The following is an 8,529-nucleotide window of genomic DNA, read 5'->3' on the forward strand; positions in this document are numbered from 1 at the left end:
TCACTGGGCAGAGCTGTGGCCTTACAGAAAGAAGGGCCTGGGTTCAATTCTCTGCATGGGTTTACTTCAGGTTCTCTGGTTTCCTCCCACAAGTCCAAATACATGAAGTCAGGCCAACTGGAGCTACTAAAAATTGCGTGTGTGTGTGTGTGTGTAAATGTGTGCCTGACACGTGATAGACTGGCAACCTGTGTTTCCAGCCCCAATGAATCAGACAGTGAATGAATGAATGAATGAATGAATGAACATGACTTTGAGCCACTCATATTATTAGGTGTTGCCAAGTCCATTCTGACTCCTTGTGTCCACGTGGAAAACGTCTCTCCAGAACATCCTGTTTTCTGTCTTCAGGCTTAATAGTTTCTTCATTATTCGACTTGTACTTCTATCTAAATACACAGTAACGTTAATCTTTCAGACACAGAGCGTACTGAGCACCATTGTCCATGTGTGAATGGAAGCTAACCTGTTATTAGCTATGTAAACCTTGCAGGTGTGAATGACAAAGCTCGGTCATTACTGGTACATGTCAGCCGGTATTTACACAGGCCCTGATTGTGGAATGGACTTGACACTCATTCACACTCACACAGACCTGACCCCGATAAACAGTTGTTTATGAAATGAGATTTCAGCACGTCTGGTTAATGCAGAGTAACTTTCCTTTCTGGTCTTACTAGTACATGCCAACAGTGCTTCAGCTGTCTGGTCTGAACTGTACTGACGCTTCACATTTCACTGAGAGAGACTTACGCCCTCATGTTCACACCCTGCATGTGTGTGTGTGTGTGTGTGTGTGTGTGTGTACAGTTATCCTGTCTGAGCCATAGATAGAACGCTCCTTGATCTTCGTCACGGCTTGCTATCAAACATCCACACCCAACCTCAAATTTTTTAGATGTTCTGATTTTTTTAAACCAGACTTTTTTAAAGACACAATACATCTTTAGGAATGTGGGAAAAGCAGTTAGTTAGTGTTAGATATTTTTAAAATCTGAACCAGAAGCACTGGTGGTGCAGTGGTCAAATACACTAGCACACAACTAATCAGATTTTACTGTGCTTGGCGTCCCAAACAGGTACAGTCAGGTGTATTTAAGGGAAGAGGCTGCCAGTTTTCTTCTACTGTCTGGTTGAGGCACCTGAACTAGTGATGGGCGATTTGTGGAATGCATATTGTGTCTGTCCATGTGCAATACAGCTCTCTGTGAGACTACACAACTGGCAAGTGAAAAGGTGTGGCCAGCAACTGTGCACGCTGACTTCACTTGAAGTACTAAATAAAACACTATCCATGGTGTTGGGTAACCCAGCAGTCTAATACGCTAGTTTACCACTAATATTTTGAGTTTCCGAGTTTGAGTCTCATGAGTGCTACCAGCCTGGTCCCGTGCCCAACAGAAACAATTGGGCATGTCTATAAAAGTCAGATATGGTTTCTTCTCATTCTCAGTGACTCCTGTTGTCTGTTTGATGTGCCAGCACGAGTAGTGTGGGAACACATAGAGTATAGCGTGACTCTCCAAATCCACAAACAGGCTGGTGTAAAGAAAAATCTGGCCAATGCCAATGTTTCTGATAGGACGGGTGCTTGTCTGCAATGCTCCCTGAACAGAGTGAGGGTACAAATGGCAGAGTTATAATAACAAAGACTGAATTGGGAGAAAAAAAAGAAAAATGCAAAAGACTTAAGAGCTGAAGTGTTGATTTATTACTGCAGTATTATATTATAAACACTACAGTAGATTGCTGGTTGTGTGTTAAGGTCTGTGTGTACGGTCTGTCTAATGTGTGAACAGTGTAAGACTGCCAGCGCAGGAGGGTACGCATTATGAAGACTTGACCCAGCCTGTGTATGGTTACCAGAGGTGTTTGGACGCCCCAGACTGACGAGGTGCTTCTACAGACATAACAATGACTCAACGGGACCTGCTCAGGCAGAACTCACCTGGTGTGTGTGTTTGTGTAAGTGTGTAATCATGAAGCCGTCTGTAAGAGACGCGCTATGTTCAGTTCTAGGTTAAAATTCGGGTATAATACTCAGGTAAACAATAAACACTGTCTCAACTGTAATGAACTCGATGTTTTATCAATCAATCAAGTGTAGTATGTGGTGGGGATTTTTATGTCAATTATTTCCTGAAGCAGTTTCAGGGCTGATATATCATATAAAAAATATGCACACTGTTACCACAGCAACCTCATAAACACAACAAAAGGTTCGTAGGTCGTGAAGATCAGGACTTCACTGCAACAAAAAAAAAAACGTACTAGACATTTTTACCATATTCTATTGCACAAACCCTGTGGTGTGGTATGTTTTAAAATCTGTGATCTCACATTTAGTGCTTGTTTCTATCACCAAGTGACCCGTACTGTACCTGAGTACCCGTGCTAAATTTGGCTACCCTTCTAGGCCAGGGACCAACAAACAGTGCAGACCGTTGATTGATCAAATGCAATCATGACAGAAGTCAATACAAACACCATATATACTGTATATATGAATGTATTCTATTTATTTATGCATTTTTCTCCTGATTTAGCGTAGCTTTCCACTGCTGTGGATCCCTGATTGCATTTGAGGAGGGTATATTGCTGCTCACGTGCCCTCCAACGTGTGCGCAGTCCTAGCGGACCCTTTCATTACGCCCATGCTTTCTGCACAGACGCCTTTATCCGCTAACCAGGGTCCTTGCACAACATAGTCCGTTCATTTACCCTACCCAGCAGACACAGGGGCCAATTTGTGTCTGCTGCAGGCACTGCCAATTGTGCTTGATAGACGGCACCCAGCCGACAGGTAGCAAAGCCAAGATTTGAACCGGGGTGTTACCATAGCGGAATATCCCTCTGCGCTACCTGGGTGCCTCAAGCACCTTGTTTAAACCACAACTGCAGAACATTTTATTCACCTGCCTGGTGCAACAGAGTTTTAAGAAGTTAAGTGTTCCACACCAGTAAAAGGGAAAACCTTGAGAACTGCTTTTGGTCAGCTGACCAGGTTCAGGCTTTCATCAGTGTGTCATCAGAGGAGGAGAGGAATTATGCATTTGAAAAGAAAACTAAATCATCCTGTTGTTGTTACTGCTGTTGTATACAGTTACTGTTGTGTATTCACTCTCAGTGTGTGGAGTGATGGAGTGCCGTCAACAGTCCATTAGTCCACTGGGTACAGAAGGTACAGTTCTGGATTTGGATGTTCTGTATTGTAATGTCGGGTACCAGGCAATAGAAAGGGGGCAGATTAGTCGATGACAGTGTTTGACATTAAAACTTGTGAACTGATTATTCTTGTGTATGAGCAGGATTTTAGAGATTTTGCTATCTACAGTCCATAACAATGTTAAAAGATTCTAAATCATGAGAGCTGCTTTGGTAATTTTTGTCTAAACTGTAGTATGAACCAGTGTCTCATTACTTGTATTAAACCGCTCATCTCCTTAACATTTATTATTAAAGCACACTGTGGTTAATCTTTAGATTTACAAAACAAGTAAAAGTGTGTGTGTGTGTGTGTGAATGACAGAGAGAAAAGAAAGACCGTGTAGGGGTGAGGGGGTACAGAACAAGGAGCAGTGTTGGAGGGGGGTCTTTCATGCAGACAGAAGGCACGGGTATCAGATTCCACCTCCGGAAATCTTGCCAACACAAGCACACATGCACACACACCTACACAAATACACACACACACACACATTGCTCTTCCTTCCTTGTCCTGTTCTTAGGAACTGACCCCATGAGCTCTGGTATTTCTAAACCAGGAGGCCCTGTGCAGGATGGGATGGGTGGTTCCACTGCTGGCTAACATCACACCCATATTGTGATGTATTACATCATGGCCCGCTTTTATAAAGAGGTCTGCGGGTATCACCTGTGTATCACATTTACAATCAACCAGTACAGAGTTTGATTGTTCAGATCTGTTTATAAAGGTTTAAAGGTTTACATTACCTGTGAGGAGTCTTGGGACTCCAGTGATTTCACCATCGGTACTTTTTTGATGAAGAACTGAAAACTTTTCCTGTGTGGCAGCTTCTAGGCCTACTGTGGTGTACAGCTCATTTGACTGTGGACAGTGTAACCATGTTCTAGGCGGATGGCAGATCTGTGCTTGAATTACATCCAATCATCTGGGCAAACTTTTTTTTTTCCATACGGTCACATGGGTTTTTATTCTAACCTTGGCATGAGACCAGTCAAACCAAGCTGGACGATGGTAGCTCAGTGGTCAAGGTACTGGACTTGTAATGAGAATAGAATAGAATGCCTTTATTTACCATATATACATATACATGTACATATACTCATGTACAGTACTACAAAATTCTTTCTTCAGGTATCCCAGTTTGTTTGGGAGCGCAGAGTCAGCCATAGTTTGGCGCCACTGGAGCAGAGGTGGTTGAGGGCCTTGCTCAAGGGCCCAACTGCATGGCAAAGCTGGATTTAAACTCTCAACCTTTCAATTGATAGTCCAAAGCTCTACCCACTAGGCTACCACTGGCCCAGAACGTTGATGGTTCAAGCCCCACCACCGCCAAGTTGCCACTGTTGGGCCCCTGAGCAAGGTCCTTAACCCTTAATTGCTCAAACTGGATTCAGTCATAATTGTAAGTCGCTTTGGATAAAAGCGTGTGCTAAATGCCACAAATGTAAATGTGATGTAACGAGACCAATTTGTATTAAAACACAGAAGTCAGTCTACGACAGAACATGAGCATTAACAACAAAAGTTTGCAGACTCCCTGTTTTAACAAGTAAGTTTCATTTTTTCAGTCATGTCATGTTCAGCGTGCCACCTATGGGTCAGATCTCTGCCATGCTGAAGCTCAACTAACTGTGTGTTGTGTGAAACATTAAGGAGCAACAACAGCTCAGTTATAAAGTGGTAAGAATAGGACAGGCACAAAATTCTGTCTAGCAGTGTAACTGTAGCTGTTATAACTTCATTATAAAGCTCACGATCCAACACGTTTCTGATCAAGTGGTATTCTGTGGAATATAATGGGGTAATTATATTGCCGTTTTAGTTCTGCCTTTGTTCACATCTGCGTTTAAGACCACCATAACACAAAAGACAGAGAGAGGTCGAGTCTGTGGTAAGCGGCGGGGGTGGGATAGTAAGATGCTTAAAAATGTTTTGACCTCAGTTGACCTTTCAACCCTTTAACAGCCTCACATCCCATTCAAGAGTTAAAGGGAACCTCGGCTTTCACTGTAGCACCCTGGTGGGTCCTTCTTACAACGCACACACAACCACACACACTTTTGCTCACATGCACTAGCACACACATCTCCACACACACACACACACACACACACACATGCACTGAATACTGTTATAATACTTCAATGTCCTAACAATTCCAATTATTTATGATTTCAAAAATTAGATCATTATTAATCATTTGTTGGTGTACAAAGTTTAAATGTTATTTAACTGTGTTGCATGTCCTAATTTCTACTTTGTGGTTTTGACTGGCTACAGCTGATGACTTCTCCACGTCCATATAAACCCAACAGACTGAGCCACAATCATCACAAAAGAAAGTGTCTCTGTAAAGATCTCAGTACGCAAAAATACATTTACACAAGTTAAAAAGGCCACTTAAATCCATTTTAAGCAACTTCAGATCATCTGTACAAACATCATCTGTACAAACAATTATCTGTAAGGACAAAGTACGTGAAACAGTAGTCTCTTTAAGAAGCTCAGGAAAACCCAAACAGAATTTGGTCCAAATGGACAGATGTAATCCAGAAATCATCAGAAAAACAGATCGGAACACAGGTGTTACTGTCCACAGTCAAGCAAGGTTTACCGGTTCCTGACTTTTTAAATTATCTTTTAACTAAATGGGCCCAACTTCCCACAGACACACTCCAAATCTTTTGAAAAGCTGTTTCAAATGATTAGAGACTGATACGTCGTTGAACATGTTCCACATCAGTGTATGTAAACTACAGGTCCGAAATCAGACCCATCACCATCTGATTACTGTTTTGTGCATTTTTAACCATTTGTCTTCAGGTGTTAAACCTGTGAGCAATAATGAGTGCACCCATGTAATCCTACAATGCACTGGCATCCTGGAGGGGTAATGGTTCTAACTCTTTTTAAGCTGTTTTCAGTGTAGTGGCACAGCCATGTGTCTCAAAGGGTCATGGTCCCAGTCCTGCCAGAAGTTTGGTATGGTACGTTTGGCATTATTATTTAAGTGGGTTGGTTCCCTTTCATCCCTCCTGAAATTGAGTGTGGTACACAGTAGTCCTCTGCTCCACACAAAGTCGCTGTGGATGTTCACATGGTCCCCGAGTGACGTCGGACAATGTCACATTTCTAGCTGCTTCAGTTACTTCTGTCACACTGACAAAGCATCTGAGCATCAAGTGGACTTTCTCTGACCTTGAGCAATGCGAGTATGAAAACACAGCTCTATAACGTCTAATCATAAGTGAGTGTGTGTACATGTACATTAATAATCTGATCATATCAAATTTCTGCTTTATTCCTATTACTGGAGTTGGCGTGTACAGTTCATACTTGGAGAATTAAAATCAGGGCACAGGCGTGGTCCGATTGTGAGAGCTTTGTTTTAACCAGCTGGATTTTAGCATTATTATCAGGTTATTTAGTGCACATGTGCAACAAATAAATGTTACTACATACAACACATGTGATGATGTGATTTAGAACTTAAGCTAATTTGGCAGTTTTCATGCAGGATGCCCTTCATGACACAACCCTCCTATCTCTATCCGGACTAGGGACCAGCACTGAGAGCGCACTGAAAAACAGACATTAGCTAATCATGTTTATGCCGACACCCAACCAGTCCACAGCACTGGTGAGATTCAAACCTGGATCCCTAAATCTCAGCAGTAATAGGCTAGCACCCAAGCCTCCTATATAATAACAGTTATATAAAATGAATTATATACTTCCAATTTTTAGGCAAAGGTTTAAGAAAGTCCCTTTCTTGTTTCAGTATAATTGTGAGTCTGTGAATAAACCAACTTTCATAACAAAATGGTTTGGAAAGTTTGGTGTGGAGAAACTCCAGTGGCCTGCAAAGAGCCCCAAACTCAACCCCAATGCCTTTGGGATGACCTGGAATACCGACTGTGTTGATCGATCTCTTAAATTCTCATTTGACTGAATGAGCACAAATTCCTGCAGACTTTATTTTAAGGAACTATTATTTTGCCAACATTTTAAGGAAATCCATCATGATGCATATTGTGTATCATAAAAACACTTTTATTGGCCCACAATTAAAAATATTAAGACATGCCTAACCAGACTCCTCATTCCAAAACAGTCCTAACACCAACATAAGTCTTTCATCAGTACTATTTTAAATGAATTTTGAAACAGAGGGCATATTAGATTTTGTAATGGTGCCCAGGGGATCCCAGTTACGCCACAAGTCATACAGTAGTGGTCTACGATTAAACTAGGAAACGGGAGCGCGCAGTTTAGAGATGCGCAACCCGGCGACCCTACATTGTTCTCGGCTCCAATTAAAGCGGTCAGGAAAAGTTGTAAAAAAATAAAAATAAAATCAAGCCGCACCTGAAACATCCGCACAGTGTCAACTATAAAACAGCAGGCAAAACGTTCCAGCTGTGATGGAACTACTAACAGAATCACCACCCCAGAGGACGCGCACCTAAACCAACCCACAGGTGATGGTGTGTGAAAGCAGCCCGTTCTGACCTGATAAATCTGAAGAAGTCTGGCTGCAGGTGAGCAGAGAGCTTAATCCGAGCAGGAGCAGAGCGCACTGACTGCACAGCTCCGGGAGGAACATGCTTGGAGCGGCTCGGTTCTCCCGGTTCTGTCCGCAGCGCGCAGCATCGGAGCGAAACTTCAGAGCGACTCCAGAACTACCGAGCACAGCGGCGGTGCGCTCACGGGTGCGCGCTCACTCACGGGTGCGCGCAGGAGCCAAATCAGCTCTGCTCAAGACTGGAGGAACTGGGAGGGAAGGAATTTTGTGTGCTAAATGCCACAAATGTAAATGTGATGTAACGAGACCAATTTGTATTAAAACACAGAAGTCAGTCTACGACAGAACATGAGCATTAACAACAAAAGTTTGCAGACTCCCTGTTTTAACAAGTAAGTTTCATTTTTTCAGTCATGTCATGTTCAGCGTGCCACCTATGGGTCAGATCTCTGCCATGCTGAAGCTCAACTAACTGTGTGTTGTGTGAAACATTAAGGAGCAACAACAGCTCAGTTATAAAGTGGTAAGAATAGGACAGGCACAAAATTCTGTCTAGCAGTGTAACTGTAGCTGTTATAACTTCATTATAAAGCTCACGATCCAACACGTTTCTGATCAAGTGGTATTCTGTGGAATATAATGGGGTAATTATATTGCCGTTTTAGTTCTGCCTTTGTTCACATCTGCGTTTAAGACCACCATAACACAAAAGACAGAGAGAGGTCGAGTCTGTGGTAAGCGGCGGGGGTGGGATAGTAAGATGCTTAAAAATGTTTTGACCTCAGTTGACCTTTCA

The 8,529-nt window shown here is 42.5% G+C and overlaps 1 protein-coding gene across 1 annotated transcript in view; it reads right to left on the reverse strand.

Moving 5' to 3' along the window:
* LOC134320532 (protein eva-1 homolog C) overlaps positions 1–7,814 on the reverse strand; it is a 53,362-nt gene extending 45,548 nt beyond the window's left edge. The window contains exon 1 of the mRNA XM_063001944.1: positions 7,721–7,814. Coding sequence (XP_062858014.1) covers positions 7,721–7,814 — 94 coding nt within the window. The remainder of the gene's footprint in view (positions 1–7,720) is intronic.
* Between the last annotated feature and the right edge of the window lie 715 nt (positions 7,815–8,529).

This window comes from Trichomycterus rosablanca, chromosome 9 (genome assembly GCF_030014385.1).
Source record: "Trichomycterus rosablanca isolate fTriRos1 chromosome 9, fTriRos1.hap1, whole genome shotgun sequence".
Taxonomy (NCBI): domain Eukaryota; kingdom Metazoa; phylum Chordata; class Actinopteri; order Siluriformes; family Trichomycteridae; genus Trichomycterus; species Trichomycterus rosablanca.